This window comes from Plectropomus leopardus, chromosome 3 (genome assembly GCF_008729295.1).
Source record: "Plectropomus leopardus isolate mb chromosome 3, YSFRI_Pleo_2.0, whole genome shotgun sequence".
In the NCBI taxonomy this organism is placed as follows: domain Eukaryota; kingdom Metazoa; phylum Chordata; class Actinopteri; order Perciformes; family Serranidae; genus Plectropomus; species Plectropomus leopardus.
The window spans coordinates 27,900,165-27,919,772 of NC_056465.1; the positions used below are offsets into that span (position 1 = coordinate 27,900,165).

General features: G+C 40.3%; 1 protein-coding gene across 6 annotated transcripts in view; it reads left to right on the forward strand.

The window, feature by feature from the left end:
• The window catches only part of celf5a (cugbp, Elav-like family member 5a), a 217,865-nt gene extending 201,153 nt beyond the window's left edge, over positions 1–16,712 (forward strand). For 2 of the 6 annotated variants that reach the window (XM_042482195.1, XM_042482210.1), the window contains exons 8-12: positions 9,791–10,006; positions 10,320–10,412; positions 12,496–12,639; positions 15,507–15,670; positions 16,206–16,712. In XM_042482195.1, the coding sequence (XP_042338129.1) occupies positions 9,791–10,006; positions 10,320–10,412; positions 12,496–12,639; positions 15,507–15,634 (581 nt within the window). In that variant the 3' untranslated portion in view covers positions 15,635–15,670; positions 16,206–16,712. The remainder of the gene's footprint in view (positions 1–9,790; positions 10,007–10,319; positions 10,413–12,495; positions 12,640–15,506; positions 15,671–16,205) is intronic. The other 4 variants (XM_042482200.1, XM_042482215.1, XM_042482205.1 and 1 more) reach the window with 3 other exon arrangements.
• Positions 16,713–19,608: the final 2,896 nt, after the last annotated feature.

Here is a 19,608-nt window from a genome sequence, read left to right on the forward strand (position 1 = left end):
ATAGCCATCATAAGAATCTGTACTACAGACTTGCTGCACTATATCAAATTCTCTCTGCGCTGTGGTTCCTGTGGGGAAGAAAAATTTTCTCTCAAGTTGGTATTCTGTTCACTTCTTCATCCAGAGGCACAAAGACAGGACAGTTTTATTGTACAAATCCTGTTTGGTTCTGCTTTACTTGTTTCACAACTGTCAGTTGAATTAAAATAAACAGGATAGACAGCAGATCAGGTGAAGGGAATCAATGCTACAAGACCCTTATTAACCTTTTAATCATGCATGCGTCCACTTCAAGCCAAATGAGCGCATGCACATAAAGTGAAATGACGGAACATGTGTACAGTGCATCTGCAATCACTTCCAACATCGGGCAATATGTCTACAGTGGAGATTCATTTGTCAAATATTCACAGTGATGTTTTCAGTGCAAAGTGTGCACTTTTGGGCGGGCATAATCAATCAGAGACAGTGATTAAAAGTGGAGCTCAGTCTTGCTGAGAAGCCTCTTATTTTGATGGGTGAAGCACTGACAGTATGGCAATTTAGATCTTTGTGTTCTGCATGCATACCTATATTTTGCAACACAATAGTGCTGATGAAAGATTGTGCAACTGTATTGCAAGGAACTCGGTCTTTGTGTGCTTGTGTGTGTGTGTATTGGAGGCTTTGTCCTCCAGTCTGATTGTATTGTTTGTGCTGTTTTTGTGTCTCTTTTGAAGTGAAGCCTCTCGAAAGCCGAAATCAGAGCCTTCCTCTGAAGGAAATATTGCTGAATTTTGTTAGATAATCTATAAAAGCTAAACAAAACTACTTCGGTATAAGAATATTTAGAGCATTTTTTTATCAATAGGCAATGCCAGGAGCTAACAACTTCGCTCAGGCAAAGAAAAAATATGTTTTTGCTTGTCATACAGAGACAGGAGGAAAGAAAGAGAAGTGAGTGCCTGTAAGTCTGTGAATCTGATGTGTGAAGTGGTGCCATTTATCTGCTTTTGGACATGCTTCTGTGTAAGCTACAGTCGACTGATTACCTTTTATTATTGAATGTAATATATTATTAATCCTTGAGAGAAAGCATGGCTTTCATGAATTCTCAAGGACTATCATAAATATGAAATGTTTTATTTCCCTTTTCTTCATTCATTAATTTCAGTGTGGCTGCCAGCCGCTGCAGGAGTGGTAGTGTAGCTTGCTGCTTTGGTATACACAGCTATTTTCTCTCTCCCTTTTCACACTTGTGGCTATGACTTATTTAGAGTTCATTGAAGGAATACATAACATTACTGGCAAGGCTGTCTGTATAAGTAGGCCAAGAGAGTCTGACACTATTGAGAGACTGTAGGATGTCTGCCACAAGTCAGTGGAATAATTCATTGTAATATCAGAATCTGTTTTTAGGGTCTGGGAGCAGAGTGCTCTGCTTCAACAGAGGTGTAATTTATGCATTAAGTTGTCTCATCAACCAAATTAAAGCTCAAAACAAATCTATAAATTCTGACATTTCACAGCTGTGTCAGATGTACTAAAGCATAAAAGGTAGAAAGGTTAATGTCCCCTTTCCTTCTAAAATGAGAGCAGTTTCCAATTGACAGCTAGACTGCAGCCTTTCTGAATTACCTACACAGCTCTGCATTAACATAAAGCTCTAATAGTAGCTTAATAGATGAAAAAACCTGCTTGATCTTGTGGTAAATATGTGACATTAATCTTTTATTTAAATGATCAGTATAACCTCATCTGCATAAAAAATCTTGTTTGTGACAGCAAGCCGAAGTACAAAAAGGCCCAGAGGTTAAGGGTGTTACTCTGAAAACAATGAGACATCCATTTGATCAACAGATGCAAAGCATTTAAGCTTGATGGTGCATAAGCCGTTTGCCAGATGGCTCAGCTGATTAGAGCATGTATCCTTACAATGATGCATGATGATGCTTTTTGAAAATAATGTTCACCAGGTGCCGCTCCCTGAGCTCTGCAGAAGAAATAAAAGTTAAACAAAACAAGGGAGAGCGAGGCAGAGCTGGCGTAACAGGAAGAGAGAGAGGGAGATAAAGAGGGTGAGGGAGGAGAGGAAGGGAGGAATGCAGAGAGATGCAGATCCTGCCGGGTGTATGTGGTGAGAAACACATCTTGTCAAGGATGCTTTGTTAGGATGTGAGAGGTGTGTAATCAAAGTCACTCTAATGTTCTGTTGCATGGTGCTGAAGATGTACATACGTAAGTACATATTACGCAAAATATACTGCAGATGCTCCACAGCCAGAGACAACCCGCTCACAGGCAGGCTGGATGTGCCACAACATCCCCGCTGGATTCGAGCATGGTTACACCATTGATGCAGAACACTTCCATGGTGGCAAATACCATGAAACTAATGAGCTGTTTGACATGGTGATCTTTCTCAATACGTGCACCTGTCCTCCACAACGCGTCATACATGTGATACAGACATTAAATATTTGATGGCCAAGTCTAATACAGACAAATGTCAAAGCCGGATAAGGTTAGAAGTTAACCCTTAAGAACCTGGACTGACATCCGTTTTGTTGTGCTGTGTTAAGACATCTTTCACAAGCGTGATTTCTTTTGAAAACTTGGGAGAAAAGGAATGAGGAACTTGGCAATGTCCAGAAAATTGAAAAAAAAAAAAAAAGTAAAATGCGGCAATTAAATGACTTGAAAATTAGCTGTGGAGAAATCATTAGATATTATTCAAAATTTTATTTTTAGCACTTCTCTTGTGTCTATATGTGGGGGGTTTGTACTTTTGGTTTATTTTCAGGTATTTTTCTTTTCACTTTTTATTTCATGTATATTGAGCCATTTCATGTTAAGTTGCTTATTGCCTTCTTTCAGTGTTTTTGGAAGAAATCAAGCCTATTTGATCAGGTTTCAAAGAGTTAATCACCCAAAAACAAAACATCAAAAATGCAGCACTGCATGGTGGTGACTTAGCTAATGAGAATGAATGAGAATCGAAGAGATTTACTACTATGACTGACGTATCACATCCAAGCTATTTGGAACAGATCACAGTTCTGTAGTCTGTTCAGAGCCAGATGAAACAGCTGGGGAAATGAACACCTGTGTGTCTTAATTGATGCTGTGACCTCGAGCTTTCAGCCCATCACAGATTGTTGTGCATATTGTAATGCATTCACTGTAGATGCTTTTTTCAAGACTCTATTCCTCCCAAGATTACTTTTATAGTAGCTTTATCTTCGAGGGAAAAGATATCGACTTAGAAGCACATCCAGTTGGTCTAAGGCCCATTGTCCCTCCAACACAAATTTAGCCCCTTTCAGTTTAAATCAGGCCTCTTGCATCAGAATCAAAACAACTCCCAGGAGCATGAGCGAGCTGTTCTGTGACAGCAAAAGGTATCCTTGCTCCCTGTGCGTGCAAGTACTTTCAGAGCCACATTCCTCGGCCGGACTAAATCTGATGCGTGTAAGCAAAACTGAGCCTCGCACGAGCAGCAGAGCTTCACAAGCTGCCCAGCTGCTCTGCTCAGGGATCTGAAAGTCAGGCACATTGGTATGGTCAATGCATTTATGTACTTTAGCCTTGAGAGTGAAGCAGACAGCACCAGAGGCTCAGCTGTGTGGAAGTTGTTTTTAGTTTATCGCTCTACATTGTATTTGATACTGAAGGTTAATGATTCATCTTACACAGTCCTCTTTTAATGTTAGATGAAGACAAATTGCAAATACTTCATTGTTACATTGCAAGGAATATATATGTATTTTAAGGGTTTGTATACTTGGAAACAAGTGTATTTTATCCGTCTAACACATTACTAATAGAGACTATTTCACATTTGAACTGCAGTTTGGAGAAAACTTTTGTACCAAGAGGTTTTACTGTGATTTTTGCCTAGAGCTGCACATTATATTGTTTTGGGGTTTTTTTTACAATCATTTTAATGTCAACTTGTACAAAAAACACATTGCCAAGAGTATAATATTACACTATATCTGGATTTTTTTTTTTCAGTTGAGAGTATCAGCAGGAAACTGCACTTGATTTTTTTTTTTATTGGTGTCTTTTGTATTCCGTTCAATGTTCAATTTGTTCAGTAAAATCATGTTGGCAGTAATTTTCTATTATATTTTTATTTTCTTTTTGTTTTACTCAAGCAGTTTGTTGTATTTTTGTAGTATACTAAATGCAGTGGAAAGGCAGATTACTCTCAAATATCTTTTTATTTATTGGAAGGGGTATCGGTATTGCAATATTCAACAGTGTTATCGCATATTTTATGAATACTTTGCAGCTCAGTTTTGCTGTGGATAGGCAAGTGGTGAGGGGCTCATGGTGGAGGGAGCATAGCCTGGAGGTCCAGTGGTTGGTACTGGTACAAGACCTTAAAAAACAGGAAAAACGGGTGTGGCCTTGCACTCTCTAATGAAGGTTTAAGACAACTGTTGTACAAATTGTGGCTCTTTATGCTCAATGTAGTTGCAGCTCTGTTCTGACTGTCCTGATGGAGATGATGATTAGTTTTATTTAACTTGACATTTTGCTGTTCAGTGTTACCGCCCAAAAGCCGAGCTCTTCTGTAGACTAATCACTGACCATGACATTTGTATTTTATTAGTTCAAAGTTTTTAATTGCTTCCCCAGTTATTTATTTTTATTTATGTGTTGATGCGAGCTTCCATTCAAGCCCTCAGCCATAGACATTACCTGCCTGGAAAGACATGTGTCATCAGCGTACAAGTGCATTCTCAAACATTAACAAGGTCATCAGTGGAGATGACAAACAGGAAGAAGATTTAATAAATTAATTAAGGCAGAAGGCCTACTCCACCCAAGCAGCCAAGCAGAAACCCCTCAAATTGCAGAGTACAGATGGAGTGCACATCATTGGTCTTTGTTATGATTGCAACAAGTGTTTAATTAAAAGTTACAGTCCCTGAAAACTTAAAATATTCAATATTTCTCCACTGCATACAATATTCACAGCTAAATAAGTTTCAAAAAAATCTAAGTAAAACAGTAATCATCTAATCTGCGTCATCAGGACTGTGTGGGTGTGGGTGATTGACAGTGGCCTGGCAACCCACCAAATAAATACAGATCTCTCATGTGAAATACCAACCAAAACAGAAAACTGTGCAGTTGAGGAGCCCATCACTCAGAGCAGGAAGCTGACTGAGAAAATAGGTTTTCAGGGCCTTTAATTTGAGATTCGATACATTCTCCAAGCAGTTGTGGATGACTTTATTGGTAAGAATTTCCCATTATATAATGCAGTGCAGACTATGGCACATAACAGCTTAAAATTCTCCTGATTAGAATTTCTTCAGTGTTCATTATTCAGGAGGTTTCTACTGAATTGGGCTGAATTATCTGCAGAGGTCTCCTCCTCTCCAAAACGAACAGACCAGGTGATTAAAACAAGTAAAAACAGTGAATAAAGCAGTTTCGCATTACGTATAGGTGTTTCTATGACTTCTGTTCAACATTTTGGAGATGAGCCACTAGCCCAGCACCAGAGACAAATTATCCGCAGAGGACTTTTCCTCTCAAAAACAAATGAACCCAGTGATTTAAAACGCTAAAAATGCTGAGTAAAGCAGTTTCATGTTTAAAAAAAAAAAAAAAATTTTTTAAATGTTTTTGACACTCTTGTTGTGTTGGGGCTAACTACAGTGCCGAAATGGAGATGGCCCTATCTAGAGTCAGTGTGTGGTTTGTCCGTTCGAGACTACTGTCGAAACATGGTGGTGCAACCTGGCGACCTCTGTAATCAAGGACCCATTTCCTATGTAGATGGCTAATTCTAATGTAACAACACAATGATTGTTATTTTTAGGTGATTGTACACCACAGACAGCATACTTATTATGTTATCTTTTTTTGCCAATACGGAAATCCTGCAAACAGACATTTTAAGTATGTTCTAGACAATGAAACATTCATTTGAATCTTATTTGCTCTGATAAATATTTATTGGTAATCTAAGGGGCAGAATTGAAAGTTACAGAGTTTCTTGGTATACCAACTGGCTTTTGAAAAAGATTTATTATACACACTTTAAGGATGAGACAGACATTTTCTCTTTGAGTCTAAATGCATCACATTTTAAATCAGTTAGATGAAAGCATCTGTTTCGAGTGCTTATTTCGCTCCAGCGAAAGACAGTCCTTGTGCTGTTAATGACGGCACTCTTCAGTATGGGTATAGCATTGCTCGTTGATTTGAATGTATAATTAGCATAATAAATGCTTCTGCAGCATGTGAAGACTCTTTTCGAGAAGCCGTCGTGGCAAGGAGCAAATCAACAGTTTCCCCCCTCCAAGAAGCAGCCTGCACAAATATGAATGTAATTCTGCTTCCATAACATAAATATATGTGACATACACATATACATAGTGTTTTGCAGTGCGGACCTCTTTCTTGCAGTAATAAGAGTGGAGAAGTGATAGTTAAGAGCTAGCTGTATAGAATATGTAATCTGCTGTCCCGTAGCTTCGTATTCAGCCATGCCAGAGTGGGGAACAACATGTCATTATTACAGGCCGATACACACACACACACTGACATCCGCGCACTTGTGTGTGTGTGTGCATTGTAAACAGGCTATGAATACAATTTCCTACAATGCAAGAACTATATGTCCACTGAGGTATAAAATGAAAATGTCTTCTTATTTTCTAGTTCAGGATAGTAGGAAATACTTCCCCATTTCAGCTGAGGAGAACATTCTCAGGGTCTGCTCATGTTGGATATTGGGTCATTGTGACAGTGAAGATGAAGATGATGACAAGGCCACATAAATGGCTTTCTCATGTAATCATTGCTTTATTGGCCATGGTGTTGCTTATTGTCTTTTCTTTATATCATAACCCCGTTTTGTGATCCAATACATGTGTCACCCAGCTACTGGAGTATTTATTGCAGTTCACTTCAGTTTAGTGATGGTGGATGAATATTTCAGAGCTTTGGCTCACAACAATATCAATGCCGTCTTGTGATTTTTATGCTTATTCTAGGGTTGGGCTGGTGTGAACATTTTCAAACTGGCTAGATATTAAGCCATTAACTGAACCGGACTGGCATACTGAACTTTACCAGGTGTACTTGACTCAGCAGCTGCTCCTCAGTGGAACTTAACACCATGTCCCAACATATAACTAGCGTCTGGGTATAGCTTAGTGTTGCTTTACAGCAGAGCCTTCCATCCACAATGAATATATTGAATATGTGCTTCTGTTATGTCATATTAACAAACCACGTACCGCACTCAAGATTAGACTGGTGAGGTAGCCATTTAAAAGATGGGTGAGATGCCTGCTTGCTATTTTCCTACGTTTGTAACATTACTTTCTAAATCAGAAAACACGTTTGATGCTGTGCTATTTACTGAAAATAACATGTAACCAAATGTTACCAACAGCAAGTAACGTTAGCCCAGCTTGTATTTAGTGATGCTCATTTACCTCAGCAGAAACTTTCAGCTCCATGGCAAACTCCCTCCAGGCAGACACTGTGTATAGGTTTTTTTGTAGTGAAATAAGACGATATCATGCAGATAATTCCTCATTTGAACTTCATAAATCAGCCGTTCCTCGTCCACTGAGGCGCTTTCAAAGCGAGCAACAGATAAATAGAAACACAGCATCTGCCGAAAGTTAAATCCAAAATGACACCTGCAGCCAGTCGGGTAGCTTTTAATCCAAAATGTTGTCATACTGGTGAAGTTTTAGTACTTTTAAGAGGTTAAGTCTGCCATGTCTCCTGCCATCACCCCAAAAAGTAAACAAACACAGCGTGCGTCGCTCTGCCCCCTTCCACCTATTAGAATATGATCTCCTTCATGTTGCTGACACTGGCCGCCTCAGCTCAGCAGTATATTTCACACTTGTGGCTCTGTTAGTCCCTTCATAACATAATATTATGTTATTCACGTTGTCATATTGTATCTCACTAATGCAATTTGAGTTGGATTTAACACTGTGACATGGGCTACTTTTAAAATTGCTAAAGAGTGTCATAATCACAAATTCCAGTTCAGCCGGTTTGCAAAAAATCAAACTGGTTTGAGCCTGTACACTGGACAGGCAAAACTCAAAAACAACATTTCACGTTTCTAGCATGATAACATAACTGGACTCTGCAGCCTCAATCTCTCACTTTTGTCATGTGTTCTGCTTTACCACAAATGTCATGTCCAACTGCTGACCCCTAGAACTTATGCAATTGCATGCAAGCGGTCCACACTACCACCTACTACTACCACTGCAACTCCTACTACCACTACAACTGCTACACATACATAGCCGTTCGCTACTACAGCACTGCTAAGCCTTGGAAAATGAATTTGCCTGATGATGGAGAGGGTGCATTATCTGGCGGTACAGTAGAGTGCGTGTGGCCCGGGCAGACTAGCTGTCTCTAGCCCTCAGAATAGGAACGGCAGTCTCCTGGGTCCTGGTAGGAGAATGGGCTGAAGCTGCAGTCTAATTCATCACAGCTCCGCAGGAAACAAGCAATCGTGGGGAGGCTTCAAAAAAAAAAGAAAAGAAAAGGGAAACCAGTGCAAAAGACACAACAGCTCTCACTGGACCCGGGCAATTCCCCTGGTCACTGCAGTTGCCTGCCTGACTGTCAGCCTCCTCATGACTTAAATGCTGAGGCAGAAGGAGGAGAGGGACAACAAGAGGAGAGATTGTAGGTAAAGAAGAAGAAAAGCAATTCCATATGGATATGTAGATGATATTACTCAGTGGTGGTAGGTTTCAGCATGTGATGTACGGCATATTTAGCATGGCATTAGCATAAATCTCAGCGTATGTTATGTGTATACGGGATGTGATTGTTTACCCTATCTGGACCACCTCTCACAGGGGGTTCTTTGCTCAGGCACCAGATTGTGGGGATATGGCCTGCTGGAGGGTTTCCGTGACAACCTGCGCTTTCCGTCCAATCAGGGCGAGGGTTTCCAGATTGAGAGGTGGTCCTCGGGGGAGCTGTACTTCAACAAGCTTGGATGCTTTGCCACGGAGCAGCCCTTTTAGAGAGACCATCACACAGTGAGATTCTGCTCAAAATGGGTACTTTGATGTTCCTGGCATAATTGGAAACACTTTCCAAAGGAGGGTCCTTTTAAAATGCATTGAATGAGAGAGGACAGGGAGCATCCAATTTCAATTCCACTCATGAACCACGCTGCAGCTGCCTTTCAGGCGTGTACCATATATGTTATGACCCACCCATTTGTCAAACTGCCAACTGTTGTTATTTTGTGTTTTTTTTATGATGTATAAAAGTAAGAGGCATCTTTGTATTTTTACTACCTGCTTGTTCAAGCGAATCTCCCTCTGTAATCTCCTTCTATTTAGTCCAGATCTTTTTCCTTTTTTTCCCCCTTTTTTTCTCTCTCAGAAGTTGCATAGTGGTTTCATCATCTTGAGCAGTAGGAGCCAGCAGGGTATCGCACAAACACTACGGACAGGCTCATTTTTCACAGGTTGACTTCCCAGCTATCCTGCAGGATGTGTCACGACAAACGGCGGATATGTGACAGACTCACGTCGCACCCGTGTCCTTGTATTAGAGAGGAGATGCAGTGCCTTGTGTGTTTGTGCGAGTGTGTGTGTGTGTGTGTGTGTGTGTGTGTGTAGATGTACTGGAGCTGGGATGTTTTTATTCTCTGCAAACAATAGGAAAGCATGTCTGTGTGAACACATCTTAATACATTACAACTGTTTTATAGTATCATGCAGAGCTGTCTAGATTGAGTGCTCATGATCTGTTAGCAGTAAATCTCTTTTTCCCCCAGCAGGCCTCAGTTCTCCACCAGCCAACATCACCACCTCCGCCGTGCCCAGCATCGTAACGCCCATCGTCAACGGATTCACCGGCATTCCTCATCAGCCAAACGGACACCCCGCTGTGGAGACTGTGTACACCAACGGCCTGCCGCCATACTCCACCCAGAGCCCCACCGCTGCTGACACCCTCCAGCAAGCCTTCACTGGAGTACAGCAATACACAGGTGTGAGACAGCTTTGTTTACTATGCCGGATTGCTGTGATTTTTACAATCTGCCGTAAATGCTAAATGTGTAGCAGCTACGGGACAATTACTGCGGGGTAAGTACTTTGTGAGCGAGCGCAAGGCTGTATGTATTCAGATGGTGTAGGACAGCGCCTTAGAACATAACATCAGAGAGCCTTTGATTACACATGTTATGCTTGTGTGATCGACCTTAAGCATCCTTGACATGGTTCTCTGTGGGATCTCCGTTTTTACACTCCTCTCTTTCTCTGCTTTCTCCGTCCTCTCTCCCTCTCTATACGTCTCTGCAGCGATCTACCCAGCCACCACGCTGACTCCCATTGGCCAGACACTGCCCCAACCACCCCAGGTCATCCAGCAGCAGCAGCAGAGAGAAGGTGAGGGTGAGAGAACATTATTACTTTTTACACTTCACACCTCTCATCCCCGTGTAATAGTCATATAAAGAAGATGAGCATGAGAAACCAATTTTACTTTAGCACTGTACACACCTCATTCTCTGTAATACATATATAAAGAATGTGCAGCTGAGAGAAGACTGTTGCTTTACACTGCACACATCTCATTCTCTGTAACAGATAAATAAAACGGACCAGCTGAAAGAGCAATCTAATTTTAGGTAATAGATATATAAAGTATGAGGATGATAGAACAATGTTAATATCACGACTATTATCTTGAAAATAGGTTACATATAATCTACATAGGCACATGTTGTTTGTTTGTTTTTTTATCACAAGTAATAATTCAGGTTTATGAAATAAAATCCTTACTTGTGAGAGTAGTGGTAAAATTAAATTCATGAAAATGTAGAAAGAAGGATTACAAGAAAATTGTTGCAGCTTACTCAAATAAAGCTCACAATTTATCAGCATGGTTTCCACTCACTGCAGGTTTACACAATAAAAATTAATTCAGGTTGCATTGAAGTTGTGTAATTGTCAGTGGCTGTTCTTCTGGTGTTGGTTATGTCTATGTGTGTATGTGTTTTAAATAACTGTCAGGAGCGGCCTGATTACCCAGTGTCCCAATTACCGAGTGGCTAGGGCACATGCCACATGAGTGCAAGTGCCCTAAGCACCAAGTCCCTGGTTTGAATCCTGGCCATCCAGATCTTTTGCTGGATATCGTTCCCTCACTCTTTTTCCTTCACATTTCCCCAAAATAATCTTGAGAAGAAGAAAAACAAAGTCCACACACTAGATTATGCTCCCCTAGATATTTAATTTAATTACCACCGAGGTGACGTTTCAAGCCGCATGCTCTTCATCAGACAAAAAACAATCTTTAAAGAAAGGAAAGAAATGTGTCCGACAGGAGGTGCTTAAGTATGGCTCAAACCTATATATGAAGCAATCAAGCCCTCAGTTTTACATATATTACATGACATATTAAATAATATACTTTTTATTTCTGTTTTTTTTTTTTAACTCTTTCAGATTAGATTTTGTTTTGCTGCACAACTCGTGCATTAATATGCTTAATATATTACTGTTTTTCGCCCTAATTCCAAGAAAACAATATTCCTACTAAGCTTTTTACATTGCTAATGAAAATGAATATTCCACAATACTCCTGTTTACGTGCAGTCGCCAAGATAGGATTTTTTTTCAAAGTTTTCCGACGGCAGTGGGCTTGTTGGGTTGTATGAACACAGCCTCCGTCTTTCATTCACTTTCTTTAAAAGTTTGGCATTTGTAAGTATGTAAAAACCTGTTATATCCAAGTGTTTCATAATGTGTAAATATAGCAGTGTTTTTCCGTCCCACCAGAAATATTACTTTTGGGTGTGCATCTCTACCCCAACCTTTTCGACTAGTTGGTTTGTGTTCAACCCACAGAGCTGATTGTGAACAGGCGAGATGCCGTGGTTCACAAATTGCTGTCTAAACCCCCAGTTGAGATGCATGTTCCAAATTAGCTGTATACATGTCCAAAACATGCTCTTAAAACCCAATTAATATCGACATATCCAAAATGTCTTCATTGGAAAATAACACATTGGTAAAAGGCCAAATTTAGAAATAACGAGATATGCTTTTTATATGACCTGTATCAAATTTCGAATATTGTACTATTTTGAATAATAGTGTTCATGTAAATGCAGTCATTGATCCCACTGTAGTAGTTTCTAGGTGGAGGATGTAATCTATCATCCAGATTCGGTCCTTCATATTCATATTATTTAGAAAAGTTTTAAAAAATGTAAATAGAGATTTTAAACACGCTCTCATCCATTCAATATCAGTAAATCAATGCAAAAACTTTCCAATTTATCTTTGTGTGTTTAAGAACAGTTATGTTTTATCACTGATAATGTCACAGATGTCCTGAAAATCTATTTCCACTTATCTTAATTTAGTCGACACAAGAGACTGCATAGATCAAAATGACAAATTCACAGCTGTCTCTCTCTGTCCCTCACCAACCAAACACTCTCTCTCCTGTCGCTCTGTGTGTGTTCAGGTCCGGAGGGTTGTAACCTGTTCATCTACCACCTGCCACAGGAGTTTGGAGACAATGAACTCATGCAGATGTTTCTGCCCTTCGGCACCGTCATCTCCTCTAAGGTCTTCATGGACCGGGCAACCAACCAGAGCAAGTGCTTCGGTGAGTTACTCGCTGCCACTCACGCACAGCTATCAAGCCCACAGCACACAGTTATACATTATATAAGGGACTTCTGTTTTTTCTCTACATGTTTACTGGCTTCTTCTTTGCTTTGGGTATGATTATATTTGATTGTAATTATTAACCATCTACATAAAGATGCATTAATGGCAGGTCTAGATGCACAGGCCTCCGCAATGATTTCTAATAAGTAGAGAGCAACACAGGGGGAAATAACCTCACCAAATATTTGCATAAATGCACTCAAGGGAAATGTATAATGGATGTTTTCAGGACTTGGACAAACAGCAATGTGCTTTTGCAAAAAACAGCATTTGTTTTTGCAGTCTGATCTCCTACATATATATTTATATTTTTTAAATATTCAGACGTTTGTGGGTGTTGTGTAAAAACTCACAGCTAAGGCGTGAAGCATCATAGTGTAAGTTACATTTTCACAATAATGCAAGTTTTTATTTTCATACTGTGCCCCAAACTATTCGTCAAACAAACATTTTTTTTTAGATGCTGTAGATTTTCATGATGTTTGACAGCACCCAGACATGGAGGATTGAAGGATCTTACCCCTGACTGACTGACTGACCTGAATTTGCATCTTGATGACTGTTGTGCTTTGGCATCAGCGCTGCAGAAAAGAAAATGTGCTGAATACATTGTAGCCAAACTAGCCATGATGCAGTCGATCAGAGCCCATGTCCTTGTTTCTGTTTGGCAGCCGTGTGACCTGAAAACCTTGAGGTGCTGTATCAGCATCCACATCACCGTTCTGTAACCCCAATATCTGTCAATACCCTCACTGCCGAGGCTGATTCACACACCTCCGCGCCTCCCGTCCCATTTAGCTCCGTCAGCCAACACACACCAACAAGCCCCAGGGCTTATAACAACTTTGAGGAGACAGGCGGGGATGGCGGGGGGGAGAAAGGGAAAGGACAATTATGGATCAGCATTTGTTTTCACTTCAGGGAACAGCAGAACCCTGGGCAAAATTGATCGCCAGTCCCGTCTCCCTGGGGGGACTTAATAACATATAAATTCATGAAAGAAGAGCTATTTGCAGTATTGACTTATACACTATGCATTTACAACATAATGTTAGGCCTGGGGAAGGAGGGAGCACACTGGTGTAATTAATCTAGAGAGGAGAAAGAGGGGATAAACTTAGATTGATGGTGTGCAAAAGACAAGGAAACAGGGAGTAAGAGAGAAAGCACACTTGTAATGTGTGACAGGACTGAGCGGAGGGCTTAGAGCTCTAAGCTTGCATCTCCTCTCCATCTCATCTCCGCTCCCAGCCCGAATGTGTTAACCTGATGGCGGGTTAGGAGGTCACCTCCTTTCCCTGCTGCTATACTTTCTTCAGACCTGCATTCAGCCCTCCTCCACGCCGCCCAGCCTTCGCCCTAATGGGCCAACCCGGAGCCAAGCAGGCCAGGCAGACATCTCTCCCAGGTGGCTGTGGACGTGGAGAGACTCCTGCTGTTTTTCATGGGTCATCGGCTGCTCCTAATGACACCACAGACACAGGGGAGCGCATCAAGCGGAGACACACTCCACTGCAGTTTCTGGTCACTGAATTCTCAAGGCTTTATTTTTACACATGATAAAAACAGGATGTTCAGCATAGGTCTGAGGAGGGGTGTATCTTTGGGGAAAATGCAGACTTGTCTCCTCATGATGAACTATGTTTGCTCTTGTTTTGGTCGCACTACTTTGCACAGGGACCTGTGCTCATTCAATTTTGTATTTTTGGGCTTTCTAGGAAAATCTGAAAACTGTGTTAAAAGATATATTCAGTTGAAAAACAAAGTATTTGTAGGACTGCCCTGATCATGATGCTGATGACAAAATAAGTTGCCATAAAACTAATAATTTACTGCAATCAGTGATTCATTGCATCTTTTATTTTCCAATAAACCTACAAAAAAAGCTATTAAATCCCTCTGAACCCTCAAAATATTCTGGACATTTCTCACTCTCTTACCTGCCTCTCTTACGGATCATAGAGCTGCCTGATATTACATCTCTTTCAGAAAAAAACTGTCACAACAGTGATGCCTTATGACAGTAACGCCCCACACTTGTTGCATCTGGAGTCCCACAGTGGTCGGTTATTTTAGCTGCTGCTGCAAGTTGATGAGAAGTTGTGCGACAAGATGCAGCTGGTCAAAATCCAATTCTAACACACCGGTGTTCACTGTGGACATATTAAACTCTGAAAAAGTAAACCGTCAAGACTGTTTTTAGTTTCAAAAACAACTTTATATCACACTGTCACTAGCACTGAGCATTTGCGAGGCAGCCTAAAGGTGCTGCCTGCCTCAACAACGCCATCTAGACTCCTTCACGAGGCAGACAGGCCACAATAATCAAGCAGAGAAAACACAGAGAGATATTTATTTATATCGCTCATCCTTTTTTTCTGCAGTTTTCTCTGCCTGCCACTGGAGTCATTTGTAATAGATATCATATACTGACTAGTTTTATGTTAAAGCTTGTTTATGCACTAGGGTTGCAACAGTATGAGATTTTCTCAGTACAATAACAATCTCAAAAATATTGCATCGTATTAACAATTATTATTATTATTATTATTAACAAATGCTTTGGTATAATTAAAACTTGAAACTATATATATCCACTCCCTTTTAATTTGTTTTCCTAAAACAACATTTCCAGTGTCTCAATATTATATATTGAAGACATTTCCACTATAAATTTATGCAGAAAAGGCACAAATTGGTGCAGAAAAAATCACCAGAATGTAGGAAATTAACACCCACTTCCCCCTATTGGCGCTCCTTATTATCTCTCAGCGGGGCTAATAAACTTGTACTTTTTCACAGGTTTCGTGAGCTTCGACAACCCTGCTAGTGCACAGGCAGCTATTCAAGCCATGAATGGCTTTCAGATTGGGATGAAGAGGTTGAAAGTCCAGTTAAAGAGACCGAAGGATGCCAGCCGCCCTTACTGACACAGCCTACCTTCAGTATTCTTTGCAGCAGCACAGGTGAGCCGGCAGAGTGTCAAAGCCCGTCAGTGGTTCAAGATTTGGATCATTAACCTTGTTTCTGTCGAGGCTGAAGCTTTAACTCTGGGCTGAATGAGTGTCAGCTGACATCTGGCGTGCTGATGGCCAAACGTTGTCCTCATGACTTCTTTAGATTGCCTGAATTTGAGAGCTTATATTTTTCTTATCTATTTTACAGAGAAGTATGAAATGTAGTATGTGTTCAGTGAATGTAAAGTTGAATATTTTAATGTCTCTAGAGTTTTAGTATCTGCAGACATGTAGAAGCTATAAGGGCTGATTTCATATGCCACACAGCAGGCGTATTAATTATGGGAAAATCTGTCATCATGGTGATTGACAAAGATTGATTGGTGTGCCAGTGTGGGTTAGCTCTCTCCAGACCATTTCACTTATATAATAGAGCCATATTGAACTATACAAAGTTTAAAGAAATTGATCTTTGGAATGACAGCTTAATGAGCAGTGAGATCTGAAATTGCCTTTTTTTCCCCCCTCTCCTTCTATTTTTCAGGTTTTAGAGGACACGTGAAGATATCTCGGAGGAGTTTAACTTTTTTTCTTTGAAAGCAAAATATGTTTTAAAAAAATCAACACATAAGGAAATTTTGAAGACATATCAGCATTTACTTATGAAGATATAGGTTCCGGCAGAAAAGGAAGATGCGAAAGAGGAGGAGGCGCTTCACCGGGGGACTTAACAGTAACAGATGGCACAGTGCAAGAAAGACGTGAAGAAGAAAAAAAAACTGAAAAAAGATGTGATGAGACTGAACAACAGAACTTTTTTCTTGTTGAGACTTGAATTGTTAATTAAGCAACAAACTAACAAACAAAAAAGCAGCAACAACAAATAGATTTCTATATACATATTATATACACATATATATAAGGAAAGAGGCGCTTGTGGCTTTTACTGTACTGGACAAATGAGGGTTAAAACTTGAAGATCAAGAAAAACAGTGGAAAAAAGAAGCTATTCTATTCGTCCACTGACAGACTTTCTTTCTCTTTCCCTCTTTCTCTTATTCTCTCACCGTCTCTCTCAGCAAGCGCAGAACTATGACTCTTGGAGGTCACTGAGGTTTCCATTAGCAACAGTAGAACTGCAAATCTTTCACCCCTAAGGGACCAAAGGACCAAACATTTTTATTGTTCTGAACAGTAATATATAGTATTAATGATACTAATACTACAAACTACTACTAATAATATTACAAGTTAAACTTAAGAAGAAATACTAGCTTCAGGTTGAAAAAAAAAGAGGAAATGGGTTTTTGGTTTCTTTTCCTTTTACATTTATAGCTACTGGGTTTAAGGAATATTAAAACAAAACAGAAAAAAAAATGTATAAAGCTATACTATTTTAGTGGCGTAGAATATGTGGGTTAGACATTGTTTCGGGCATGTTCAGATATATTCTTTTGCCACTCATTGCTTCATCACAGTATTTCATCTCGGAGGTGCGATCTGTCGGCGTTATTGTGTCAGTCCCGTAGTGCCAAACGTGACACAATAACAGCCTCTTAAGCCAAGCATTGCTGATCCACATTGTGTTAAGCCATGAATCGCCGTTCTTTCAGCGCATTGCAATACCATAATTGAAGCAAGAGTAATTCCATGTCATCATTAAAGCCTTGATATTACAGATAATCTGACCATAAAGCACTGTGGTAAAAGTGCCACCCGGCTGAGCTGGATACGCAGCAGTAAAACAGCGCAGCATCTGTAACTGCTTAATAAAATATACAAATGAGCCTGACAGCAGTTGTAAAAATTTCCATCGGCGTGTCACAGTGGTCCCTGCCGGGTCGTGCCCTCTCCCGCTGCCGAGCTCCTCCAGCTGCTCTCAGCAGGCGAGAGCAGACTCCCCTCCTCTTCCTCCTCCCCCCCCTCCAGCTCTCGCCTCACCTCCAAGTGCCAGCATATCTCTCTCTTAATAGGGACCATCAGTTCACGGGGGCCAGGAGCTAACCCACAGCATAATTAGGATAATGATAATATTGATCAGATGGGGAGCAGCACCGCAGGGCAAGAGATGTGCAATCAATTACGCATTGGCATTTTGAATGAATTGACTGAGTGACAGAGTCCATTTTTCTCTCAGTGGTTGCTTTGGAGTCTTTTCTCCATCTAACTACTATCTGAAGTCTCGGTGGGGGCCCCATATCTGACAGAGCCAGCACGTCCTGTGGGAAAGCACTTGAATCTATGTCATTATCGCTAAAACCTAAAAGGTTCAAAAGTTTACATGGCTGCGACAGGATCTGTATATAGTGTTTAGAGTAGTTTGTACAAGTTCTTCAGTGAAGAGCAGCTGTATATTTTTTTTTTCCAAAGGGTATAATAGCACAGTGAGAGCTTGTACACCGTGAGGAACAGCCTGGCATTACCAGCCTTAGGAGGTCAAATTAAGAGCAAAATGATCCATCAATTAGACAGCAGCAGGCCTGTAAGTGTAGCTGCTACAGCTGCTGCTGCTTCGACCAGACGACAGCTTACCATTAGCGCCGGTCACACATGGCTCCTATACAGTGTGGTCACGACACATCACGCCGTATCAGATATGATTAATTAACTAAACTAGCATCATCTGCGGCGATGCTTTTTACAAAGAGACATGCCAACAGAACATCCGAGATGAAATCTGTTTTTTATGCCTTTTTTTTTTATCCATTTCACTTTCAGATTTGTTAACATCCACTCTTTAATTTGAGGATATTTCCAACATGCCATTCAGTTTACTCGGAAGCAGCCTGCCCCCTCAGGACTCTGTGAGACCTCCGATCACTCTAAACTTTCGGCACATCAGTGACTCAGTCGTCAATCACAATGCTGGCTCTACGGCGCCATCCACACAGGTAAAGTCTTCATAACAAAAACATGACTACTATTCCTCCTGTTCCACAAATGTCTTCACCAGAATTGCTGCCCAGGTCCTGATCTTTTATTTTATTTGTATTTTTACTTGTATGACTACAGATTACCTTCACTCACTGTATATTGTTCTCTTGCAGGCAATATTTAGATGCTGTCTTTAAAAATGCCTTTTCTCATCATGAATTGCCAAATTATGCAAGCATATCCACTGCATTTCCTCATCAGACTTGTGCCAGACTCTTTGAAAATGTTCTTACAGTTGTGTTAATTTTCAGGACATATTGATCAGTAGAAAAAAAGTATTTGATTTTGTGCTATAGTGTGACATCGAAGGAGGAGGGTCCGTTCGGGCTGTAATGATATACAATAGAGTTTCCCAGTGAAAAGGTTAGATTTCATATATATTTGCCAGAAGACAGCTTTTTCCCCGCTGGTGAGTTACTGTTAGTTTCCTCGGTGCTGTCAGGGCCCAGCAGCTTTAGGAAGCTGTGATATATGCCCTCCTTTCCCCGGGCCATACAGGGCCTTATAAACCCACTCAAAAATCTTTTCTTATGGGATTTCTACTGGAGAGTTTTTTAAATTATTAAAATCAAATTAAATTTGGCCTTCACAACAGCTTGGGTAATGCAAATTAAAGATGCCAGCTGTGGCTGAAATTTAATGAGTTGGGAAAGATGTTGAGTTAATTTCATTCTGCCAAGAGAAAAAAAAAAGAAATTTGATTGAACGCAATTAAAACAGTGAAGGTTTGTGGATGAGGACAGTTTGTATGTAGTACAGAGGCTTAAATATACATATCCACAATGATATTCAGAAAGGGAACAGTAATATAATGAGTGAAATCCAAGAAATTAATTGACTTAACATTTTTTAAATTAACAGAACTGACTTAAAAATCCACTAAAAGAAAGGAAACGGCAGCACTGATTCAAATAGTGTTATAATTCAGCCGCATGTGGACAAACTTAAGTTTATCTCCAACATTTTTTTCATCCATTTTAATCTTTTTTTTATATCTATACATATTTTTTATC